Source organism: Mirounga leonina, unplaced genomic scaffold (assembly GCF_011800145.1).
Source record: "Mirounga leonina isolate KUSES-001 unplaced genomic scaffold, KU_Mleo_1.0 Mir_197, whole genome shotgun sequence".
Lineage (NCBI taxonomy): Eukaryota > Metazoa > Chordata > Mammalia > Carnivora > Phocidae > Mirounga > Mirounga leonina.
The window spans coordinates 14709511-14735615 of NW_023270494.1; the positions used below are offsets into that span (position 1 = coordinate 14709511).

Sequence of the window (26105 nt, forward strand, 5' to 3'; positions counted from 1 at the left end):
ATGGCACGTTGCGTACCTCCCCCAACCCCCAGCAACCGGCCTGGCGGCGCGGCCCTAAACTAAGGAGGCGGAGCTGAGACGGGGTCGGAACTGCTTGCTAACTCCAGGACCAGGTACCGGGCTGGCGGAGCCGCCTGGTGCGCTCCAGGGACCAGTCCCTTCTCGCCCTGATGCCGATTCCATCTCCTCAGGGGCGGGCCTTCGTCAGATCGGCCATCCCGCCCCCCCCTCCCCGCCCTGCACGGGCCCCTTTTCACCCCGTCCTCCTCGATTCCCGTAGTGAGGGGCTGCAGCCTGAGAGCAGAATAGGCTTGGGCCTGCCCGGGAGACGCCAGAGCGGAGTTGCCGGGCGAGAGAGGCGACCGCCTGCTTTCCGTATCCATCTTTCCCCCTGACTCCTAGGTGGGGAACCTGGGGCCCAGGTGTCAGTTTGCCCTGCCCAAAGAGGCGGCCGATCCTGTGCTGACCCCCCTCCTCCCATCCCACAACCCCAATTCCCATCTATCCCAGGCTGGACAGGCAGCGAATCAAACCTTCTTAAGGAGAGAGATTTAGGTGACTCCCTGAATCAGCAAAAACAAAGAGCTTCTAATTGTCTTGTTGTTTTTCAAGAATGTTTCAGTGCCCACAGTAGATTTGGGGTGGAGATGGGCGGTGGGGGTAGGGAAGTGAGCGCGAGAGAAGGGGCGTGGTTAAATAAAATTGTTCAAATTTCCAGGAAATGGGGGACTAATTTTTCTGCCCAGCCTTCTGTTAAGATAACCTAGCATATTCTAACTCGACTTTCTCCGAAGAGGAAAAGCCGTTCGAACTGGTCCTTTTCTTACTGTGTAATACCTGTTGAAGTAGAACCGTATTCCAGTATGTATTTGAGGCATTAGGACAGTCCTTCGTTGACTGATTCATACTGTCTAAAGACACCCAAGACTGTTTCTTGTTTCTGAGAATTGAAGAAACCGAGTCTCATCTGGTTACCTGCCTTAGGCCAGGAACCTGTTCAGCTATTAGTTACAGTGCTGAACTTGTTAACTCTGTTCCCCCACCTTTCAACCAGGTTTCTGAGAATATCGTGACTCAAATGCAGTGTTTGTAGTTGTAACCCCAGACATGGAAGAAGTTTAGAAAAACAGTGACAAGAACAGGGAAAAAGGAAAAAAAAAATAATAATAAAGCAAGGTAAACGAATTCTTTCCTATTCTATTTGGCATCTGGTCAGCAGCATTGTCAAATCAGGCGATGTCTTCTCCGTCAGTCATCATTGTATCTTTGCAAACACAGTCTTGACACTTCTCCCTGGACTTATCTATAATCACAGGTTTCTAGAGCACAGGCTTTGGAACAGATCTGACTGGTCCTCTACCAGTTGCCTGTGTCATTCAGGGCATTTAACCTCTCTGAGCTTTAAGTTCCTGATCTGTAAAATGAGGAAGATAGTACTCATAGTGAGCTGAGCTCTGTGAAGCATTTAGCACAGATCCTTGCACATAGTAAGTTCACCATAAGTGCTTGCTGCTTTTATTATTTTTGCTATTAACAATTTAACAGATACGGGAGTGCCCATTTTATGTGTTGGGCACAGCAGCCCCTGGGAATGCAATAGTGAATAAGATGCGCTGGCAATGAACATTGTGGTATGTGTAAGGGTTGAATACAGAGGCTGAACACCTGACGGGGGAGGGAATGGTAATCAGGGAGGACTTCTGTAGCACAGGGTACCTGAGATGAGTAAGTAGTAAGGAACGACAGGTCAAAGTTAACCAGGTTGGGGGAATGAAAGTGGTCCAGGAGGGGAAGCAGAATCTTTAAAGTTTTTCCTTTAGACTTCATTTCCTACCTGCCTTCAAGCATGATGTCCTAAATATGGACCTATCCCAAGGCTTGCTTCCCAGCCTTCTGCTTTTTTCTCCCCATTTTCTCCTTCAGTGCATTTGTCACTTGTAGAGCTTTGGCTGCTAACTCCCAGGTCTACATAGCCATCTCTAACGTCTCTCTTACTTTTCTTTCTTTTTTTTTTTTTTTAATTTTTTTAAAAGATTTTATTTATTTATTTGACAGAGAGATAGAGAGTACAAGTAGGCAGAGAGAGAGGGAGAGGGAGAAGCAGGCTCTCCGCTGAGCAGGAAGCCCGATGCGGGGCTCGATCCCAGGACCCTGGGTCATGACCTGAGCTGAAGGCAGCCACTTAACTGACTGAGCCACCCAGGTGCCCCCAGTCTTACTTTTCTAACTGACTGCTCTGTCTTCTCACTATAGATAGATAGATAGACAGATAGATAGATAGATAAACTATTTTCTCAACCTCAACATGATTTAAAAACTCGAACTCATCTTCCCACCAGAACCACTTCCACCTCTGAGTTTCCTGTTTTGTTGCTGACACTACTCTTTCCCAGTTACTTGGGCACAAAAAAAAATCAGAGTCATCAGAGTTGTCCATGAGTAGAATGGGTTCCGTGATAAGGTAGTGAGTCTCTGGCCAGGGAAGTTTTCAAGCAGAGGCTAAATAACCTTACATCCAGGAGTTTGTAAAAGCTGTTCCTCCGAAGGGTGGAGGATGGGCTAGATGACTTATGGTGTCCTTACTAACTAAATATAATTTATTTTTTCTTCATCCCCTATCCATCTATTTCTTAGCATTCCTTTTGCTACAAGCTCTTATCACCCCAAATATGGTCCACTATAGTTGTGTTCTAACTAACATTCCTTTCTCTGGGGATTTTTCACCTCCCATTCTCCCATCCATTTGCAGATTAATATTCCTTAGAATGTTTCTTAGAACAAGGCTTCTCAAACATTAGTCAGTACGACGGGCCACAGATCAGCAGCATGACCGTCATGTGGGAGTTCGTTAGAAGTACCAGGCCCCACTCCAGATCTTCTAAATCAAAATCTGCACTTTTAACAAGATCCTCAGATTATTTGAATGCACAATAAAGTTTGAGAGACACGATCTTAAGACCACTGTTTTGTGTTTGTCACCTTTCTGTTTAAAACCTACAGTGGCGTCCCACTGCCTGGTGAGGAGAATCCATACTCTAGCATGCACATGAGGCCTCTTCATTGTTCTCATCTATCTGGAGCTGTGCTTCTATAACTGGTTATGCAAAATGCTAACGTACTCCTCGGTATATTTGGTCAGTCAGTCAGTCAACATTATTGAGTGCCTGCTATGTGATAGGCACTATTCTAGAAACTGGAAGATACGTGTGTGGACAAAACAAAGTAAGTGCTAAAAATGAGCAGCTAATACCATTTCATGCTTGGAATTCCCATTTTCAAGTCCTATTTGACACTGAGGCCCCGCCCCTTCAATAAAACTATCCAGATCTGTCCCAGCTTATAGTAATTGTCTTTCCCTTTGCTGAACACCCGCTGACTTGCCCGTTTCTACTTGTGCATTCCCCAGACCTGCTGAATTAAAAATTTTTGAAGGTGGGAGTTTGAGCATCCATAGGTTTTTATAACTACGTGAGTTAATTTTTTTTAAAGATTTTATTATTTATTTATTTGAGAGACAGAGAGAAACAGCATGAGAGGGGAGAGGGACAGAGGGAGAAGCAGGCTCCCCGCTGAGCCGGGAGCCTGATGTGGGGCTCGATCCCAGGATTCCGGGATCACGACCTGAGCCGAAGGCAGTCGCTTAACCAACTGAGCCACCCAGGCACCCTACATGAGTTAATTTGAAACCCATCCTGGTTTGGGAACCCATGTTCAGATAATTAATGAAGCTGTTAGTGTGGTAGCCTGGGACCAGTTCTTAGGTTTGTTATATTAATTTATATGGTGTTTGGGGATTGACTTTATTTTCTATTTCCAGTATTTTTCCAGAGCGTAGACAGTTCCTTCTGCAGATAAAAATCATCTTTTAATCTACATTAATATTCTATTTTCTGTTGTAGACTACATATGGATATGGACGCTGCTTCCTCTTAAATTTCTTTTGCACGATGCTTTGTGTTTAATGTTATTAAATAATGTGCACTCTAATAATCTTTTTTTAAAAAAAATTCAGATAATATTTTTACTATTTCATGCCAGGATAAATGATTCTCAACATGGTGATGATCTTCTATAAGGTCTTCTATAAGAAGATTAGGATAGGGGGCGCCTGGGTGGCTCAGTCGTTGGGCGTCTGCCTTCGGCTTGGGTCGTGATCCCGGGGTCCTGGGATCAAGTCCCACATTGGGCTCCCCGCTCCGCGGAGGGCCTGCTTCTCCCTCTCCCATTCCCCCTGCTTGTGTTCTCTCTCTCGCTGTATGTATCTCTGTCAAATGAATAAATAAAATCTTTAAAAATAAATAAATAAATAAATAAGATTAGGATAGGGGTGAGGATAAATGCAATTTGATAAAAATCTATAGATGATTTTGAAGGGCCTCCTCTCTCCCCTGGATTGAAAACCATTGCTTTGATTTCTCTGAAGCAGTTCTAAGGATTCCAAGAACTCCATGTATCTGATTAAGTTCCCACTCCCATTGCTATACTATATACTACCACAATCCCTCAAAGGAAATGTGGCAGGCATTTTTTCTAGATTCTTCAAAAGTGTTTCTGATTATTTGTTTTACTTTTAAAGTCATTTTGTTGAGATATAATTTATATATATATATAAAATGTTTCATACACACACACACACACACACACACACACTCTCCCAACTTGTTTATTTTCTTAGTGGTGTCTTTCGAAGGCAGAAGTTTTTAATTTTCATAAAGCTTAATTTATCATATTTTTCTTTTTTATTTCATGCTCTTGACATTCTTTTTTAATTTTTACTTATCCCAACATCATGAAGATTTTCTCCTCTGTTTTATTTAGTAGTTTTAACTTTTTCTTTAGTTCTATGATCCATTTCAAGTTAATTTTTGTGTATCATGTAAGGTAAGGGTGAAAGTTCATTTTTTCTAAATAGATACTAATTTGTATCTAGATTACAGATACACCCCCATGGAATTACTCTGGCCCCTCTCTTGAAAATTAATTGACCATACATACATGGATCTATTTCTGGATTCTCTATTCCATTTCATTGATCCATTTGTCTATCCTAGAGCAAAGTATACTGTTTTGATTACTGTAACATTAAAGTAAGTCTGGAAATCAAGTAATGTAAGTCTTCTAACTTTGTTCTTTCTCAAAATCATTTTGGCTATTTCAGGTCCCTTGTATTTCCATATAAATTTTAAAATCAGCTTATCAATTTCTTTTTAAAAGTCCGCTGGGATTTTGATTGGGATTGCACTGAATCTATAGATCAATTTGGAGGGAGTTGACATCTTCACTTCAGTGAGTCTTCCAATCTATGAACATAGCATGTCTCTTATTTAGCTTATCTTTAATACCTCTTAGCAATGTTTTATAATTTTAAACATACAGTTTTAAAAAACATACAATTTTAAAAAAATTATTCCTAATTATTTTATGTTTTTGTTGGTATGGTAGATAGTTTCATTTTTTTCAATTTCATTTTCTAATTATTCATTGCTAGTACATAGAAATACAATTGGATTTTGTAATTGACCTTCTTTCTAAATTCATTTTTTTAGGTCTAATGATTTTTTTTGTAGAATACTTAGAATTTCCTACATACACAATCATGTTGTCTATGAATAAAGAGTTTTACACCTTCTTTTCCAATCTGTATGCCTTTTGTTCCTTTTTTCCCTTTTTGCATTGGCCAAGACCACTAGTACAATGACGAACAGAAGTGATAAGAGCAGACATTCTTGTTTTGCTTCTATTCTTATAGGAAACTCACTAATTCCTTTTGTTACTAAGTATGATGTTAGCTATACATTTTTCATAATATCTTTTTTTATTTTATTGTTATTTTTAAAGATTTTATTTTTTTATTATTTGAGAGAGAGAGTGTGAGTGGGGGGAGGAGCAGAGGGAGAGGGATAAGCAGTGAGTGCAGAGCCTGACACGGGACTTGATCAACCCTGAGCCAAAATCAAGAGTCTGATGCCCAACTGACTGAGCCACCCAGGCACCCCCTTCATACATATCTTTTACCAAGTTGACTTGGTAAATTCTATTTCTATTCTATTCCTATTTGACTGAGAGGTTTTTTAAAATCATGAATTGATATTGAATTTTTTCAGATGCCTTTTCTCTGTCTATTGAGATGATTGTATTTTTTTTTCTTGTTCACTCAGTTACTCTGGTAAAATTACTTTTTTTTTTTTTTTTTTTTTTTTTAGATTTTATTTATTTGACAGAGAGAGTGAGTGAGCACAAGCAGGGGGAGCAGCAGGCAGAGGGAGAGGGAGAAGCAGCCTTCCCGCTGAGCAGGGAGCCCAACGTGGGGCTCCATCCCAGGACCCTGGGCTCATGACCTGAGCTGAAGGCAGTTCCTTAACCAACTGAGTCACCCAGGCGCCCCGATTCTTTTTTTTTTTTTTTTAAGTAAGTTCTAATGCCCAGCATGGAGCTGGAACTCATGACCGTGAGATCAAAAGTCACATGCTCTACCTACTGAGTTCATTTTTTTTTCTGCCCACACCACTGTTTTTTTAACTCCTTAAAATTGGTTGTTTTTTATTTGCAAACAACTTTGGACAAAAACAGTATGGTATACGTTGATTCATTTTTTAGTGTTAAAACAGTCTTTAGTTCCTGAGATAAACCCCACTTGGTCATGATGCATTATGCTTTTAGCCATTCTAGATATAAATTTTTTTTAAAGATTTTATTTATCTATTTGAGAGAGAGAGATCACAGAGGCAGAGGCAGAGGGAGAGGGAGAAGCAGGCCCGCCGCCAAGCAGAGAGCTTGTGGGGCTCGATCCCAGGACCCTGAAATCATGACCTGAGCTAAAAGTAGATGCCCAACTGACTGAGCCACCCAGGTGCCCATCTAGATATAATTTTTAACTATAAATTAAGCAAACATAAAACAAAATCAGGATGATATGAAAAAAGATACATTTGAGAAATGGCAAAAGCTCTTGGAAGTGTGTAACCAAAATTGAAAAATTAGTAGAAGGGTTAGAAAATAAAATTGAAGAAATCTCTTGGAGAGTTGTAAAATAGGAGTGAAACAAGTACAAATTAATTCTAGATAATTCTAGAAGTATGTCTTTATTAGGAATTTTATAACATGAAAACAGAAAAAGTGGAGGAGACAAAATTATCAAGGAAATAATACAAGAATATTTCCCAGAATTGGAAGATCCAAATTTCCACACTAAAAAGGCTAAGGTAGGGGAGCCTGGCTGGCTCAGTCGGTAGAATATGCAACTCTTGATCTCAGGGTCGTGAGTTTGAGCCCCACGTTGGGTGTAGAGATTACATAAAAAAAAAAAAATCTTAAAAAAAAAAAAAAGGCTAAGTGCAACTGGCCTAGAAAGCAACTAGTCCGGATTGCAGCAGGGGATGGAAGGCCTTGGAAAGGCAATCTCTAGGAAAAAATCAGAATGAATGAGTTTGAATGTATGGTAAAAGATATTGACTGATAAGACAAATAGCAAAGATGGAAACTTGGAAAAAGTTGGTAATAGCTATGTGGGAAACCAAACAAGTAAAAAAAGTTTGAGTCCATTATCAACTCTAGGAAAACAAATGGCGTACAAGAAAACAGACGTGGTCATCTTTGTTTGCCTCAGCTCTGAACCATGTTTCCACAGTCATAACAATGTAAATGTGGACTATTGATTTAATTAAACATTATGCCAGAATTGTGTTGGGAGAATGAAGGCAGGAAAGTAGGGTGCAGGAAGGTGATGTAGGAGAGCTTAGTCTTCATCTACCATAGTAGAAAGTTAGTAGATAAATGTCTAAAATGGATAAGTCATGGCCATATAAACATTATTTAAGAATGATAATAAAAAGCAAGATAAACAGCCAAAAGAATTGAAGGTTAATTGCTTCTGGGAAAGATCAGTGGGGAATTGGGTCAAGAGAAATTTAAAAATTAAAGATGAAAACCATATTAATAACAAATCTGTCTTTTCTTATAGAGATTGCAGTATTTCCAAATGTACTTGGCCAGTTTTATTGTCAGTGAAAGGTTCTCTAAACCAGTCTTTAGAATCTAGAAATTTATAGGTCTGCTACAGTGCTTCGACTGGTAGACTCATAGCAAGTTTTTGTTAATCAAAAGGCATTTCTATAAAAGGAGATTTGACTAACCTGTTTCTATTTTCCTTTTAGGTTTAAATTTTTGAAATTGAAGTAGGTCTACACATTAGGAACTCATGTCTTTTCTTGTAAGTAAACCAGAGCGAATTAGGGTGAGTGTTTCTATTCTTCGGCTTTACTATTTTTATTTTCTGTAAAATAATGTGTTTTGACAGATACTGTAGGTAGTTTTTTAATGTGATGTTCAGAATCCTGTGTAAGTGAGGCATGTAGGAAGTAAAGCAGATATGGCAACCTCCACTCCTGAGAAAAGAGCTTGCAGGCAGAGGCTGACCAGAGACACCAAATACACCCACCAGCTTGACTGGTAGAGAAGAAACGGTCGCTTGTTTTATGAATATCACTCATGCAAAATTAAATGAATCGATGTCCCTTTTCACTACAGATATGTAATTGCTAATAAGCTGCCTATTTCCAATGTATTTTCAATGAGTTTGTGTGTTTTAAAAATCAGTATCAAATTGTCATTATTGGAACACTTTTTCTAAGTATAATCATAGGTTTTAATTAAAGACTTTTTGAACATGAATAATGTTATTACACCTGAAAACTTTACCAGCTAAAGTGACCTCAAGAACAAATGCTGGATTTAGCTTCTTTATAAGCTTCCATGACTTCTTAAAAGAGCACTGTATTTTATTTATTACCAAGTATTTATTTCTAAATGCAGTAGTAATTATTTGAAAATTCTGTAACAAGGAAGAAGTGCTATATGACACATGAACATACCACTTTCTTTAAATATTAAAGCATATGTTATATTTTGTGATACAGCACATATTATTTTTTTATACCAAGTTTTTTATTTTGGGTGTTCTTTTTTTTTAATTTATTTTGGGTGTTCTTTTTTTTTAATTTAGAAAAAAATTGATAGAAGACAGAAAATGATGTTATAGTTCCAATTCATAACCAATATTATGCAACTTATTTCTGAATATTACTTAATACTCTTTTTTCTTGTGTTTGTGTACATAAGAATAATTTATACTGGAAAGAGTAGACTTCACTGTTAAGTAAGAGGAAAAACAGACTCTCTCCTTAGCCTGAACTCTGCCTGGTGGAAAGAATGCCCCCAAGCCAAACTCGCACACTAGTCCTTAAGTGAAATTCGATCTTGATTCCATTACTTTTACATACGAGCTTCTTTTCTGTGTCAACCTCGCCTGATTCACGTGAAACCAGACCACTGATCAGTATTAAGGAAATCCAATACTCATTTGAAATAGGATAGTAAAGTGAACCATGATTGGTGAAGTTAGTGTAGTTCTTGTAAACCTGGTAGAAAATATAAGTGGTGATGTCTTAGGAATCCTAGTGGATGAAAGAATATGCAGCTATTTTCTTTTACAAACAGAGGCTTGTGAAAAACTGTTTCATCTCTATTTTCCGTATTATGAATTCCAGTAGCATTTTTCACATTGGCATTCATGATCCAAAGCATCTGTAATAGACAGCCATTGATTGAGTGAGTCAGATGGAACCAGAAGGTAGTTTTATGTGTAGGAAAGACAAAAAAACCTTCTTCATTATTAGGGCCAGTACTATGTTTCTCATGTGTCTGTCAAATTTAAGAATTGTTTAACAAATTAGGCAAAAAAGAATAGAGAAAGGAATTAACCTATTGTTTTCAGTTGATTTAAATCCAGGATTCTTTTTAAAATTGTTCCATAAAAATGCATCTTAACCGTACTGCATGATTCTGTTTTTGTAGTTTATTTGTCTAATGACTGATAGCTAATTTTTTGTGGCTTGGAAGAAATACTAATTCTCTTTGGGGTTTTCTTTTTAGCGGTGGGTCTCGGAAAAGTTCATTGTTGAGGGCTTAAGAGATTTGGAGCTATTTGGAGGTAAGTACAGTATGGCATTTAGCCATCACTTCAGGGTAAATGTCACTACTCTTGTTGACTAAATCAATTTCTAGCAATTAGCAATTGTAAGGACAAGTGTAAACAAGAGTTGTTCTATTTGTTTGGCTCCATTTTGAACCCATGGTTTCCCAAAGATTTGAGGACTTATCTGGCAGTTGACCTTGGCCTGTCTTGATTGTTAGAAAGTCAGTATTTACTTAAAGGCATATTTATTTCTTCTAAGTATTCGTCCAGTTGAAAGACATATTCTTAAAGGAAAAAAAAACTAAGTGTTGAAAAGCTCTAACCTTGAAATTTTTAAAAATACAATGATTAGTCAGAACTAAGGTAGCAGATGTAATGTACGGGGATTAACATAAGAATAAAAAAAAAAAAGAACTAAGGTAGCAATGATATAAAAGTTCTGGTTTACTGATCAATCTAGTTGACTCATCTTTTCATGGTAGAAATTATGAGACTTAAGAGAACTAAGGAAAAAAAAATCTGTCAGGACAAAAATACTGACTTCCTGTTGTAAAATCCACATGCTGATTTTGGAAGTCGTAACCTTGCAATTTTGAGATTTAACAGGGCCTGTCATTTGCCTTTGATTCTTTCCGAATTGAGCCTTTTTGAGAACTGCGATCTTAATTTAAGGCAAAGAAAATTCTTTTCTATACAAATAATAATAGTAGAGCCCCATTCTTTGTGTCTGAATACCAAGACACTCTCTTTAGCTAAAGAAAAAAGTTATCAGATTGAGTGCGTTGGTTGACTGATCCAAACAAAATACCCTCAGATAGACTTAAGTCATTGAGAACTGAGACTTGTTAGTTACTAGGTGATACCTGTTATATTTATTTTCCTTAATGCCACTTAAAGACCTTCCAGAGGAATATTATCTGTTATGTTTTAGACAAATGAGAGTTTAGAAAAATGATGAGTTATTTTTGTTTTAGTTCTAAAGAATAAAAATTAGCTGCAGAGTAAAGGAAAAGCTAATGGAAAAAAAGATACTATATTCTGGTCCTGTTCTCATTTTCTTCTCATCATTAATGGGAATACCATGGTTTAAAAGTAAACATTGGCATTGATAAAAATTGAGTTGAAGAGTCCAGTTTACAATTAATTAGTTAAAAATATTCCAGTATATGTGAATTGAATTGAGGATTTTGGTTTCAGCATCTTGAGTGCAGGATCTCTGGAAGTCTTTTGACAATTTCCTAGTCTCTGATCTGAGGAGAGTGAAGGGATTGTTCTGTATATTGTTTACAGCTTGATGAAGTATATATTATCAAGTTTTATACAACTTGGAATTTGGCTTCTGCTCTACAAGATTGGACTTGATTTCCTTTTATCTATTCAACTTGGCTTCTTACCTTTAACAGACTGTCTTAAGCAAATGCACCTGCCATTTGTGTACCAGAAAACTAATGTCCAAGGCAAAAAAAAAATCTTGTTTTGACAAATTGAGGCTAATTTACTCTGCAGCCAGTCTCCTCTAACAATACAGTTGGATGCTCTGATTTCTAATTTAAGATACTTGGAAATGTGTGATCATTCCAATACTTTCCAGTTAAAAATCGACTTTGATGATTTTTCTCACTTTCATAGAATGATGAAAATAAAAAGTACAGATACAGAATTTGTCTGATTTAAGGGAAGAAAGTTGTATCAGTTGTCCTTTGCTTTATTTGTTTTCACCTAGAGTAGCAGAGGGCCAAAAAACCCTTGCTTTATTTGTATTCAGAATAGAGTGCATGTGACTGGAGAATCTAACTGGGTAATGGTCCCACATATACATGTTGCTGTATTAAAACCTTCTTTGCCCTTTTTTTTGAAAGCCTATTTTCAAGTCCCTGCACTTTCTGGGAAATAGCCAACCATCTCTATAACTTTATAATGAATGTTTTGTTCACAGTATAAGACTCTGAAACCAGCCTATTGAAAGTAATACTGTGTGCTGATGGAAAGTAAATATAAGACTAGAATTATAGCAGTTGAGTTATAGTTGCCAGAGAATGCCCAGAGAATAGTAGCCTTGCCATGTTTTGAAGAGCCAGAGATTCATGTTTAAAACCCCATCTATGTATAGTGTTTTGACTATGGGTTTCTATGTGTGTGTGTGTGTACGTGTGTGTGTTCATATGTAACCCTGCGGGCACTTTTACCATAATGACTCTTAAGTGGTTTCCATAAAGAAATGTAGTCCTAAGTGCAATAATTGCTGTTGTGAATGTGGATGTGTCTTCTGCTAAAAAACAAAATGCCAACAATCAATTTCTCTACTCCAGAGCAGCCTCCGGGTGACACTCGGAGAAAAGTAAGTGACTTTCTAGGCTCTAGCACTATGGCTGTTGCATGGGGATGACTTCTTGTGGAAATTCGTGGTTTTGGTTGGCTTATCATTTTATGTTTCTGCTTATCTCAATGAGTTTTATTTGTAGTGTAATTCTTTCATTTGTGGAAATTCAGGTTTCACCCTGGAAAGATTTTAATGTGTACTTTGGAAGCTGAAAAAGTCTAAGGCACTTTTTGTCTCTCTCTTGAGGATTAAGGTCTCCTCCTCGTCTTGACCCTACCAGTCCCCCACCACCCTCTCCAAAAAAAAAAAAAGAAAGAAAGTTTCAACAATCTAAGGTGTGGTTATCTTTTAGTGGCTAGTGGTACTACATTTTCCTTCCTTGGTCTATTGCTAGTCAATTTCAGCCCACAGAGATCATACAGAGCTCTACCTAGATTATAGGCAGTGCCTCAAATCTCCTACCTTAAAAACAAAACCCCACATTAAAAGGTACAAAACAGAGATGCATTTTTTTTTTATTGGCAAAAGTTGAAAGACTCCTGCCCTGCCTTCCAGTCTTATAGTTAATTTTACCAAAGTAAGTAACACCAGATGTGCACAGTGTACCAAGCTATTTTTGATAATGTGAATCAGTGTCTTATAAAGAGAGGGGATAAGAACCCTTTTCTCAATAGACTTCTTAGTCTTTTCCGATGATAGGCATCTGCGCCTTTTGCAGGCAGCCCCACAGTTGAAGGAGGGTGATGTTGACTAGGAATTTCTCTCTGAGTGAAGCTCTGGCAGATCGAAATATGTTCCAGTCAGGAGACTAAAAAACATTCCCTGTACCATCAGTTAGATATTTCTCCCGAATAGAATGCCTGTTATATATAATTTTTATATTTTTACAGCTGCCGGTGTTATGCCAAGAGTTATCCTGTGTGAAACCTGGTTGGGGGGGTGAATATAGCATTTCACAAATATTGTCTCTGTGTGCTCTACTGTACTTGGTCTTAAACTCTTTAAACAAAGTTATTTAATGGTCATTTCTGGCTATCAGTAGCTTATGTATTTTCCAAATGCTTTTCCTGATAGGGGAAACTAAGAAGCTTTGCTAGAATTAGTTTCTCTAGACAATTTGAGATTATACATCACACTAATACAACTGTGCCATGCTGTGTTTAAAGAGAATGGACTAAGCATTTCATCCTTTTCATCTGAATTTTGGCCTTTTCTAACTCTGAAACAGTATACTGAACTAACCCACCTCTCTTGTGGCAATTTCAGACCCGAACTCTTCCTTTCAAAATACCGTCTTTGTTTGTTTTCCTAAATAAAGGTTGGTTTCTCTCTGAGTTCAGACCTACAGAACATCCACAAACTAGAACTTGCCCATTTTAGGATCATTGCCAGTGAGATGGGGACAGCAACCACTAGACTAGTTCATCTCATGCAATTCCCGATTGCCAAGAACTCACATTCCCAATTACCTAAAGAATTTTATTTCCTAAAACTAACACTTTTGAGTCATTTTCTATAGTCAACAAAGATAGTAGAAATATTTGCCAAGTTACTAACTAATCATACCAGTAGTTTACTACATCATTTCCTACCCAGGCTCAACAAGAGTGTGTCTTTAGTGTATAGCCTACTAGGCAGTATGTCTTCCATGCACTTGTAGCAAGGAAAAGGGATATAGGTCTTAAAAAAGTATCTATCAGTAGTTTTTCCCAAGGGAGTTATTTAAAATGCATTTAATAAGTACTTTCATCTCACAACTCCAGCTGTCCTTCATAGTCTCTTTTTCAAATAGAGAAATATTAAGGAGTTTGCCTGGAAATCAAAGGAGAGAAGACCTTCAAATATATAGTAGTTTTAGATTTGTTCTCATTGGGACTATATTGCTACCTGCTAAAAAATGCAGTACTTTCTCACAGGCAGGTACCAGATTCTGATCTATAAAGTGCCCCTAGTAACAAGGGATCTAGTGAGTGTGTCGCATGAGGGCAGGTGTTTCCAGTCTAGATCAATATGTTGAACTCTGTCTCTGGTGGAACTGGCTGGTACATGTCCCCTACTCTCCTCTTCAGCTCAAGGCAATGACAAGCTCATGAGCAGGAGACCTCAGTTTAAACTGGACCCATGCAAACCTGTTCGCATGGGTTAAGTATAGCAAGTTGGGGATGTGGGAAGGGATGAAGTCATTAGAAGTAGGCAGGGGCTGAATCACGTGGATCCTCACAGGCCAAAGTAGGGACTTAGGGTCTGCAAGCCACTCCCTGGGTTTTGTGTTAACTCATGACACCGATTTTACTGAGGAGTAGATTAATACTTGAGAAAACAGGATCCACAGAAGAACAAGAATAGGTGCAGATGGTGAGAGGTAGGAAGTTAAGAAGATGGGACTCAAGACTAACTTAGCTTGCAGGTTGTCAGTTCTAAACACATGGTGAGTTGCCATTTCAGAGCTCCTGGTTTGGGCTTTTTGCTCACATTTTTCCCTTGGTTGTGTATCTCTCACCTGTCTGAGGTGTTTGGGATGTAGTAGCCAGTATCTTAGGATTATTCTGAAGACCAGACAGTGTCAAGAAGCTATAATGGCTATCAGTGATCCTAGAGTTTGTTTTCAGAGCATTTGAAAACACAGATAACTGTAAAAACCAAAATCAAACCAACCTTAACTATTTATCGAGCTCTTCTTAGGATTCTGTTTTCTTCGTTTTCTCTGTTCCATCTTATGTGTTGAAGGAGAGTGACCGAACAATAGGCAGCAAAGAGGGAGGAGAAGAATAGAATTCATATTAATTGAATACATATGAGACACCAGGTAGCACTAAGCTCTTTACATACTTCATCTCATTTAATCGCCACAACAACCCTATGAACTAGAAATTATTCCACTAATGAGATAACAGAGATCCTAAGAGTTTAGAGTGACTTTGCCCAGGGTCACAGAGCAAGTGATAGACCAGAGTTCAAGTTCTGGTCCTTCAGCCTATAGTCTTTGTATTATACCATTTGTCTTACTTAAAATAGCCTTTCCCAAATTATCTTTTCCAAAATTTAACAAAAGGTTCTCGGGATGAGTGGTTTGGGAAATACTAGGTTAAACTAAGTTAAACAAGTTTCCTTACTATAAAACTTGCCAAAGCTTTTATATGCGAGCACGTCTTATGATTCTCCATGAGAAAGAAAATGTTGCATTTTCTCATTTAATTGAACGTGTAAACTGTTTCTATGTGTTAACTGCCAAGATCAGTGTTCCAGGGAGCCTACTTTGGGGAAATCTTGCATTAGAACAACCCAGTAGAAAAATGGACAAGAGACACAAAGAGGCAGTTTCACCTAGGAGAAACCCACACGGCCGATAAATACATGAAAAGATGTTCAACTTCGGGCACCTGGGTGGCTCAGTCGGTTAAGCGACTGCCTTCGGCTCAGGTCATGATCCTGGAGTCCCGGGATCGAGTCCTGCATCGGGCTCCCTGCTCAGCAGGGAGTCTGCTTCTCCCTCTGACCCTCCTCCCTCTCATGCTCTCTCTATCTCATTCTCTCTGTCTCAAATAAATAAATAAAATCTTTAAAAAAAAAAAATGTTCAACTTCATTAGTAATCAAGGAAATGTAAATCAAACCCACAATGACATTGGCAAAAATTAAGTCTGATTAAGTGATAGAGGAAAATGGATCAATGAGAACATACATACGATGCTGGAGGGAGTGGAGATGGGTATAACCATTTTGGAAAACAATTTTGCATTAGTTTGTTAAGTTGATTGTTCATTTACTCTGTAACCTAGCAATTCAATTTCTGGGCATAAGCTTTAGAACAGCTCTTGCATATACACATCAGGAGATATCCAAATGGGTTTCTAATAGCACAGTTCATAATAGCAGAACCGAAAACAACCCAAAAAGCCCATCAACACTGGAATAGATAAACTGAGATATAGTCACGAGATGACTTACACAACATGGGTGTATAGCATGGCTAAATACAACAGTATGGATGAATCTCAGAAAAACTGATTGAATTAGAAATTTGCTGACAGGGCTCTCTTTTGCTTGACGAGATTCCTCTTACTGTCATAGTAAGTAGTGCAAGAGGAAGAACCCTACATGGTTTCTTTCCCCATTGGCAGCATGAACTCTTGAAACCAGATGTGCTTGAAACGTCAGGGACCCCCAGCAAGGCAATACCACTGTGTCAGAACATTCTCAACTCACTCTCTTCTGGCTAGTGCCGAGGCAGGGGCCGCTCATGTGTTCACAGAGACCTTTTCCTAACTAGCGCTCAGCTTTAGGAATATAGCATATGAAATTTGAGCTGGCCTAAGGTTCTCCATTTCAGTAGGACACACATCTGAAGAAAGAGGATCCCAAAGAAAGAAAAACCTGGCCCCCAAATCATGCAAATACATTTAGGTCTGGAAGAAGGAAACAGAGCCTTTTGAGCTGAAGGAAGAGCTGTTCGTCTGCCATCGATTTTGCTGGGCACTCTTCTTCCGGACCTCAAAGGCCAGAGGTGTGATGCCCACATCCTAACTAGCTGGAGTCCAGCTTCATTTGCGGCAGGAAGGAGGAAACAGGTCACTTCCACCGCCTGGGATGAGACCCAACGGCTCCGTTCCTTGCCTATGTGTTGGCTGGGGTTTTTGTTTTTGCTTCATTTGGAAATATCAGAGAATAATTGGTCTGGGCTCTTGGTTTGCTAAAGAGAGGACTTCTTATGGCCACATTTTCCCCATAGCAAGATTCAGCATGTGACCTTTGAAATCTTATGGTCAGGACCTTAAAATAGGACACCCCCCCCCACTTCTCCATCCCCTTTCTCTTTTCTAAACATGGCTTTCTTCAGACATCCTTTCCCCAGATAAGAATTTCATGGTTTTTAGCAAATGAGCCAGTTGTTGGGAAGGACAAGCAAATCAACAGTCGACTGAAACTGGGCCTGTCCCCCACCCCCATTCCTAGATGGTGCTCACACTTACTGGCTCTGATATTAGAGCTGGTGACTACATTGACCATCTGGTGTTTCACATTTCTCATCGAATAGTGCTGGAACAATTTCTTTGACCCAGAGTCAGAATTTGTATGTTTAGATGCCAGTCTCCTCATGGGTCTGAATTACCACCTCCCACTCCCATCCCACACCCAGTATTCTCTTATTAACCTATTTTTCTTTTTCTTTAGACCAATGAGGCGAGCTCAGAGTCGATAGCATCCCTCTCTAAACAGGAGATCATGAGTAGCTTCCTGCCGGAGGGAGAGCGCTATGAGCTACTCACCGTCATAGGTAAAGTCCAGGGACTGCCATTCTTGGGCTCCAGGGCACCGCCACGGCATCCTCCGCACCCCCAATGCATGTGTGCCAGAGGCTGTCAGCTAGTTAGCAGGAGCCACGGTGACAAAACAGCCTTTGGTGGGTCTCCTTTGCTCTCGTCTTCCAAGTGTGGGAAAAGAGATCGTGTTACCAGGAGAGCAGCTCTTTTGCAATTTTTTCTTTTTGGCTTGTACGATTCTGATGCCCTGGGCCAGTCAGTTCAAATGGTTGGCCGAGAAGGAACTGGTAGGAGACAAATCAAGAAACGTCAGCCACAAGGGTAACGGTAGTGACAGTTTTAACTTGAATCTTCTTTTTAGATCAAGTCTCTTCAAGGCAGCCTTTGTTGCTGTTGTCCTTGTTTATGGCATTCCCCTTTTCTTTTAGGCAAAGGATTTGTGGACCTGATGACCGTGAATCTAGCAAGGTACAAACCAACAGGAGAGTATGTGACGGTACGAAGGATTAACATGGAAGCTTGTTCCAATGAGATGGTGACGTTCTTGCAGGTAATGAACTGTGAATGGGGCACTGGAAGGGTGGGCTCTTAGTTGCAGTAGTAATCACCAGGCGTCTCTTACATCCGTCTTCTGAAAGCAGCTGGCAGAAAACGAAGGTGGACCAAACCAAGACGTTACAGAAGCTCATCATGAAAAGTCGTGGGCATCTGGCAGTAAGGACTCTATAAAGCTGCTCAGGCCAATTTATAGTCCCCTCTTCTCCAAAGACTGCTTTGTGGCTCATTCATTCCTTTATTATTCTGAGAGGCTAAGTAACTTGCCCTTGGTCACACACGGGATTCAAACACAGGCAGTCTTGTTCCAGATTCAGGGCAGCCTGCTCTGCTGCAAAAGGTCCTGTTGGCCCAAGGTTCCCTTCTGTTGGAGAGGCAAGTAGCTGTCCTCCTGTTAAACAGGGAGAGACCACAGATCTAGTAGCTGGCCGGGGACCAGACTCTCCGTCACTGACGCAGGCTTGCACTGGGAACCCGATTCAGGGCCTGGGTCAGGGTATTTACAGTGGCAGACATGCAGTCTCTCCCCCCTGCTTCATTCATAACGTGTCTCCGAATTCATGCTCATCTGATGGTGCTCTAATGCCCACCCATTCATGTGGTCAGAGTCTGAGGATGGAACCGAGAGTCAGTCCTGGCTTAGGTATTTGGGAAGAAAGATATCTGAGTTTATTCTAGAGCATGTTGGACTTCAGGATTCTTTTTTAAATTCTTTGGAGCGGTGGACAGGTAGAAGGTATTGCTTCTTTGGCCTTAGCTCATGTCCCAGAGGCCAGGACTCCGGAGTTTCTGTAGTTCTTTTGTCCAAATTTACTTTAAAATCCCATAGGTCTGACACTTTCCGTAGCTGCTCTCTCGATCCCAGGTTGCTGGAGAAGTCCCTTCGGATATCTCGTAGTTATCGTTTGCTCTCTGGTGCTTTGTTTCCTTGTTCTATCGAATACAACACTTTCCTTTATAATAGGAAAACATTTTTTGTTTTCTTATCTTAAAGAGGAGTTCTGTGCCTTGGCCCTTGAAGTGGAGCTCAGCTCTAAGCGTATTACTTCCTAAGTCTTCAGTCAGCAGTTGGTTCTCATCGTTTCCGAGGTGGCGAGCTGGGACCCTCTAGTGTATTGTTGGCGGTTTCCCCGTGGGTGGGGAATTTTTCTTGAGGCTCTTTAAGATCGGCTGGCGGAGCCAGACTCAGGCGGAAGCTGGCAGAGCAGTGCTGGCCTCCCTGTGGAGACCGCAGAGCCTGGCTTCTCTCCTCTGGCTGGCCACCGGCGTAGGCTGCTCCCAGGACTTGAGAAGAGCTTCTGGAAGTACTAGGTCCCCATGTTACTCATGGCGTCCCACGCCCTTGATTCTGACTTCCACTTACCATTGCTTTCAGGGGGAGCTTCATGTCTCTAAACTCTTCAGCCATCCCAACATCCTGCCATACCGAGCCACCTTTATTGCAGACAATGAGCTGTGGGTTGTCACATCATTCATGGCGTATGGTGAGTGGGATAGGGGTCCTGGCAGAGACGTGTTCTGAGAGCGCTGTTGTCAGCCGGCTCACGTACGGTTTCCCTTCTCTGTTACCCTTCCCCTTGCCCCCACAACCGTTTTCTTCAGGTTCTGCCAAGGATCTCATCTGCACGCACTTCATGGATGGCATGAATGAGCTGGCGATTGCTTACATCCTGCAGGGGGTGCTCAAGGCCCTGGACTACATCCACCACATGGGATATGTACACAGGTGCATTCTTAGGCATAATCGCCCTTTCCAAGAGCAGGGATCTGGGCCCATGAGCCCTCGAGGAAACAGTTGACGGAAGTTAGCGAAGTCAGAGTTTAACCCAAGGCTCGGGATTCTGTCCTTGCCTCTGACTTGGTAGAAAGAGCATTTAGTCTGCCAGTGCTGACTTTCTCTTTACTGAGCGGCTTGGTCCTGAATACTGTGTGAGAAGAACCTCTAACATGGACCTCTGCACAGCCCCCTCCTTCCTTAGAGCACCCAAACTGGTGTATGTGCCCCAAAATCTGCCCTATGCCGAGGGGCTGGGGGAAGGCAGGTTGCTGAGTAGATGGTATCAGGAAAAGCAGCTCACAGTAGGGAAGATAATGAAACCGGACCCCTACCTAACTCCACAAACAAAGGAGCCCTTCAGATGGCCTCAATGTCCGATATAAAACTACAGACTTAGATAGAAGGAAATGTTTCTGTGACCTGAGGCATCAAAGACTGTCTAGATATTTTAGAAGCCCAAAACATAAGACAAAAAAATTGATGGATCTGACTATATCAAGATTAAAGATCTTTCTCCAATGAAGGACACCATGAACAAAATTAAGAAATGGGTGACAGCGTGCGAGATGTAAGCTTTGTCTAAAACACAGAGGAGATTTGTAACAAGGAAATCCTGCGAATCAACAAGAAAAGGACAGCAAAGCAATAGAAAAAAGAGCAAAGGGTTTGAAGTTTATAAAAGAGGAAACACAAAGGACTAACTGTTGTATGAACAGAAGCTCAAAGTTAACAATAATCAGAAAAGCAAATTAAAACAGGAGGATGTAACCCTGTATACCTGAGACGGGTGTAATGTGGAGGCTGGATGAGGCCCAGTGTGGTGAGGAGGTGGGGTCTCCTGTCCGCACAGCGGAAGATGGCCTGACATGGCCAGGGTCACTCGGGACTGGGACCATCACTGCCGCTCTGGCTGGACACCCCAAAGAAGCCCTCACACAGACCCCTCCGGGGGTATATGGGGGAGTCATCGTTCACATTCATGGGGGTTAGAGGCAGTGTTCGTGGGAGAGTGGATGAGTAAAAGTGGTAGAGCCCACCCCAGCGTACAGGTGGCAGTTAGGAGCAAAGGTTGCTTGTATGCAGGTGGCAACACAGATGGATCTTAGAAAGAGCACCGAGAGGTGAAGCAAGAATGGGAGGCATAACACAGCACCGTCAGGTAAACTGAAAATATATGCATACAAAACCATGCTACACGTTACAAGAATACCTACAAACAAAAAGTACAGATTAAAAGCATAGATGGTAGGGGGAGCAGTGGTCTGTGAGCATAAAAGAGAACTTTAACAAAATGTAAGTAAGCTTTAAAATCTGTTGATAAGTAAATTGGGTCATGCTGTTTTCTCTTTTCTCATACGTGTGTTATAGGTATAAAAATGTGTGTTTTGTATAAATGGCATGAACATACACATGTGTAAAACACACATCCAGACGCTGCCAGGGAGAGAGCTGACTGGAGCTAGTATGTGACGACCAAGGTTTGTGGCATGAGGGGCTCCTGCTGCCCCATGACACCCTCTCTCCGCCCCCCACCCCCTCCCAGGAGTGTCAAAGCCAGCCACATTCTGATCTCCTCTGATGGCAAGGTCTACCTGTCTGGTTTACGCAGCAACCTCAGCATGATCAGCCACGGGCAGCGGCAGCGTGTGGTCCACGACTTTCCCAAGTACAGTGTCAAGGTTCTGCCTTGGCTCAGCCCGGAGGTCCTGCAGCAGGTCGGTGGACTGAGTCCCGAGGAGCCCCCATCCCTCACCAACTCAGTTTCCCAAGGGAGCCTTTGGGAATTTCCTGGGATGGGGGTGTTTCGCTTCTGAGTGGAGTAAGGGGTTCCACCTGTTGGCAGGTGGGCCTGGGGGGCCTCTCAGCGTGGGTGTTAGGGGCCCATTGCAGATGGTGTTGTTCCCCTCTCTGGGGTCCCAAACTGGACCTAATGCTATTTCAGTTCCCTTCAGAGACCTTCCCATCTTATAGGAAGAGTGAGCATTCTGGAAATATTTGGTGCTTTCCACATCCCTCCACTAAGCAGGAGCGTGGGGCCCCACCCTTCTTCCTGCTTGTTACACAGCATCAAACATTCCTTCCTTTAAAATACCAGCTACTCTTCGGTAGTACAGGCAAGGAAAGTGGGCCGGATTGGAGACAGGCATTCTGTTCTCTCCCTGGATATCGCCCCGTGACCTTCTCTTCTAAGAACAACCAAGACTACAAATGGAGTGATCTGTGGCTTTTTTTCTCCTGACTTAGAATCTTCAGGGTTACGATGCAAAGTCTGACATCTACAGTGTGGGCATCACAGCCTGTGAGCTGGCCAATGGCCATGTCCCCTTTAAGGATATGCCTGCCACCCAGGTGAGCCTGCAGCCTGGTTTCCTTCTTGCCTGCCCCCCGCATGCCTTCCCTGCTGTGGGAGGGGATCCCAGGGGAGGAGAGCCCAGGAGCAGGCCCACTGCTCACCGCTGTAGGGCCTGAAGCAGGAGTGCAAATGGAGGCCCACATGCCGTGTGTCTGTTTAGACGTATAAATCAAGTTAACACATTTTTATAAATTTGTAAAATATATTCTATCCTCCTACCTTGATAAATATACCTGGAAGGCCCATTTCTAATTTATAGTTCTCAGACTTCTCAGGTTCTGTGCTACCACATTCTGGCCGATACCTTTGGAACCTCTGTCTATAAGTTCCAGTTCTTTTCATGCCCCTTACAACAACTGCCCTTTGGCCACTCCTTGGCACACACAGCCAGTGGCATAGTGTGCCTTTGGGAGACAGACCAGGGGAGAGGCTTATCCAGGCCTTATCAAGTCCAGGGAGCAGACTTGGGATATTTGGTCAAGGATTACCTGAGTCCTAAGTACCTGGAGCATGATCTAGAACTGGGAGGGGGTTGGGGCAGGCTCTGAGCGAGCCTCTCCCTTGAACCTACAGATTGCCCTACAGGAAGAGGGGAGGGTAGAGAATGGCCAGAGGGGAGCTCTGTAGAGCAGAGGGGCCAGGGAGTCTTCTGGGAGGAGGTGGCATTTGAGCCTCGAAGGCAAATAGGAATTAACTATGTGAAGAATGGGAAGTAGAAGGAAACTCTCAGGCAGAGGGAACAGCATGTGCAAAGACCCAGAGTCAAGAAAGGGTAAGATCTGGGGAATGGCGATAGTTACAAATAGCTGAAGTACAGGCGCTTCCAGGGGGCTGCTGGGTGATGTGGCTGGAGAAGGAAGCCAGGGCAGATCCGAAGGACTTTGTGTGCCACACCAGGGCATTTGGTTCGTGGCCCAAAGCATGTGGAGAACTGCTGATGGCTTTTGAGCCCAGGAGCGACAGCCTCAGACACATTATTGTAGAAAGATCACTACAGCAGCTGGAATAGACCTAACAGACTAGGTAGGAGGGTATGGAAACCTACGTAAGGCATCTAGAAAAATCTAAGGCCGTCACAGAAAGGAGCTCAGGAAAAGTGAAAGGCTACGTGAGGTGAACGAGAGGTACGGATCCAGAAACAGCACGGTCCAGTAGCACTTTCTGGGATCGTGGGAATTCCTTTTCTGTGCTGCCCAGTATGGTGGCCACTGGCCACCTGCGGTTGTTGAGCACTTACAGTGTGGCCAGTGAGACCGAGAAACTGCATTGTAAGCCAAATTTAAATTCCCTTAAGTATAAACAGCTACACGGGATTGGGGGCTGCCGTATTAGGCAGCACAGCGCTAGAGAGCCTTCCAGGTTTCTGGCTTGGAAGCCCACGAGGACAGCCGTAAGGACAGCAATCCCCAAGGTGGGGCTAGTTTGGCACACGTGGAGTCCGAGGACTTCGGCCCAGCCGCCGAGCTGAGCCTGCCCCCGGGCACGTTGCTGCCGTACGACCTGCCACAGCAAGAGCCCAGGGCCAGGCGGGGCGGGCGCCACATGCCGCGCCCCTTTGGACCCACCTGGGCACCACAAACTGGGGCCGGGCTCCAAAGAAAGTGACCCGATGGCCGCCTTCACCCTAGGGAGAGGGCTCTATGGTTAAAAGGATGTGATGATGTCTTATAAACGGGAGAGGAGACGGGGAGCCCCTTCCTTGGTGGCCATGGTTGGGGTGCATTTTCGCAGGCCCTCTCCTCTGCATGTTGGCCTAGCTAGGGTATCGCTGCCGAGCCAGTGGCCCGCGCTGCTTTGAAAAATTAGACCTATCCCACTTCTCTTTTCTCTACTCCCCCCAAACTACTTTTGTATTTTGGGAAAAGTGTATTTGTAAAGAAACTCTATAGACCTCCCAGTGGGCCCCCCTCCAGCGCAGGTCCCGGCTCTGTCCTCCCCAGATGCTGCTGGAGAAGCTGAACGGCACGGTGCCCTGCCTGCTGGACACCAGCACCATCCCTGCCGAGGAGCTGACCATGAGCACCTCGCGCTCAGCAGCCAACCCTGGCCTGAGTGAGAGCCTGGCCACCAGCACCCCCAGGACCTCCAATGGCGACTCGCCATCCCACCCCTATTACCGCACCTTTTCCCCTCACTTCCACCACTTTGTGGAGCAGTGCCTTCAGCGGAACCCAGACGTCAGGTATTTCCTCTGGGCTGGGAGCGGGCTTTCAGGGGAGCGTGGGGGGCTGGGGGGCCGAAGGCCGAGTTTGAGAGGATGCATCTGTCCTGTAAAGGGCTGGGTTCCTGGAGGAGTCCCGAGCCCCTGTGGCCAGAGGGATCAGCACAAGGGTTTGCTAAGAAGCCAGCCTGGGTAGCTCTGGCTGTCATTTTTGGGGGCTGCTGAGGGAAGAAGTAGAGGATGCTTGAGGATAAGGTATAAGCCGCAGGCTTTGGAAAGTCTGGGGCACAGGGGTGATGGTGGTCTCTCTTCCCCTTTCTCTACAGACCAAGTGCCAGCACCCTTCTGAACCATTCTTTCTTCAAGCAGGTAACACAGCACTTTCCTGAGGCTCCCTGGGTTGGTTGGTTTTTCTTGCCTGTGCTTCTAACTACCCTGCACCTCCTTAGCCGCAGGGTCCTCTTCCCTTTGAATCCGAGAAACGGCCATGTTTCTGAAGCCCCTTAAAGGCGCTGCTCCTTCCTCTCATAAAGGTTTTTGGCTCTAACAGGCCAGCTGTCAGGCGGCCACTTGCCCCACGGTGACCCAGAGCAACGGGCTCCACCCCCAACTGTCTCTCCTCCCTCAGATCAAGCGACGCGCCTCAGAGGCTTTGCCTGAGTTACTTCGCCCTGTCACCCCCATCACCAATTTTGAGGGCAGCCAGCCTCAGGATCCCAGTGGAATCTTCGGCCTGGTAGCAAACCTGGAGGAGCTAGAGGTGGACGACTGGGAGTTCTGAGCCTCTGAAGGATGTGCACGTTCTCTGTCCCGGGACACGTGAACCCCGGGGGCCCTTCCTGAGGGCTGGCCACATTCCCACCCTCCTGGGTGCAGATTGGGTAGAAAGGACATTTCTGCCACGAGAGTTGGCCGCTTACTCACTGGGAGAGAAATTCCTGGAGAGAAACCTTCTTTACTGCTCCAGGACTTCGAGACACAAGGGAATCCCAGCAACCAGTGATCAGAGGCCAGGAAGCTGACATTCCATCCTGGGAGCTCAGGCGACCTCTTCAGAAGGAAGAGATGCTGTTCTGGCCCTGGAGGGCTGAAGGCCAAGCCCAGGGTTTGACTCTTCAACCCAGGGGACTGTGTGACTTCCTCTTTTCACTCTTGCTGTCCTACCAGGCTGTTCCATTCTCTTCCTCTGCTCTCAGATCCTACAGGTCCATGGAGGGGCAAGCAATAAGCAACCTGCCCCCCACCCTAGTCCCCAGACCTCGCCCTAATAATTGAAGGGAAGGGCATTTTTTTGTTAAGCACCAGGTTAAGGCTGGGGCAGTCCCTCCTTATCCCTCTCATTGCTTGGACCGCAACACCTAGAACCTTCCCATAGTTCATCTGTGTGGTTCATCCCTTTCCCACCAAGAATCTATCTTACTGCCTCCTGCCGGCCACCTTGAGGCTTTCTCCAAGGCCACAATGTCTTGCCTAGCCTGAGGACTTAAGTCCTTATGCCGCTTTAGTTTCATTGCCAGAACAAATTAAAATTTTTGGAGAATCCATTGGAGAGTGTCATTACTATGTGCTGCCATCCAGGCTCAGACAAGAGTCACCCAGCCCCACGTTCTGCCATCCCGAGTGCATGCGGAAGCCTGGCCATGACCGCTTTTGTTAGAGAGCCCCACAACACACATAATAGATCTGTCTCCTCACCATCCAAAAAC

General features: G+C 43.1%; 1 protein-coding gene across 6 annotated transcripts; it reads left to right on the plus strand.

Annotated features, from left to right (window-relative positions):
- Positions 1–26105, plus strand: STRADA (STE20 related adaptor alpha). 6 transcript variants are annotated; one of them, XM_035026304.1, is made up of 14 exons: positions 1–113; positions 3001–3222; positions 8154–8233; positions 9931–9988; positions 12283–12311; positions 17465–17567; positions 17982–18103; positions 19484–19592; positions 19711–19834; positions 21429–21600; positions 22130–22234; positions 24179–24420; positions 24726–24768; positions 25028–26105. In XM_035026304.1, exons 3-14 carry the CDS (start codon positions 8198–8200, stop codon positions 25178–25180), a joined length of 1296 nt encoding a protein of 431 aa, XP_034882195.1. In that variant the 5' UTR covers positions 1–113; positions 3001–3222; positions 8154–8197; the 3' UTR covers positions 25181–26105. The 6 variants fall into 6 exon arrangements, with proteins under 6 accessions (XP_034882195.1, XP_034882197.1, XP_034882196.1 ...); XM_035026306.1 differs by having other exon boundaries at positions 8154–8209; XM_035026305.1 differs by lacking the exon at positions 3001–3222 and having other exon boundaries at positions 8154–8209.

Coding starts and splice junctions, on each gene's coding strand:
- STRADA (XM_035026304.1), top strand. CDS start 8,198: ATGTCTTTTCTTGTAAGTAAACCAGAGCGAATTAGG. Junction 21,601..22,129: donor GCCCGGAGGTCCTGCAGCAG/GTCGGTGGACTG, acceptor CTCCTGACTTAG/AATCTTCAGGGTTACGATGC. Junction 24,421..24,725: donor CAGCGGAACCCAGACGTCAG/GTATTTCCTCTG, acceptor CTTTCTCTACAG/ACCAAGTGCCAGCACCCTTC.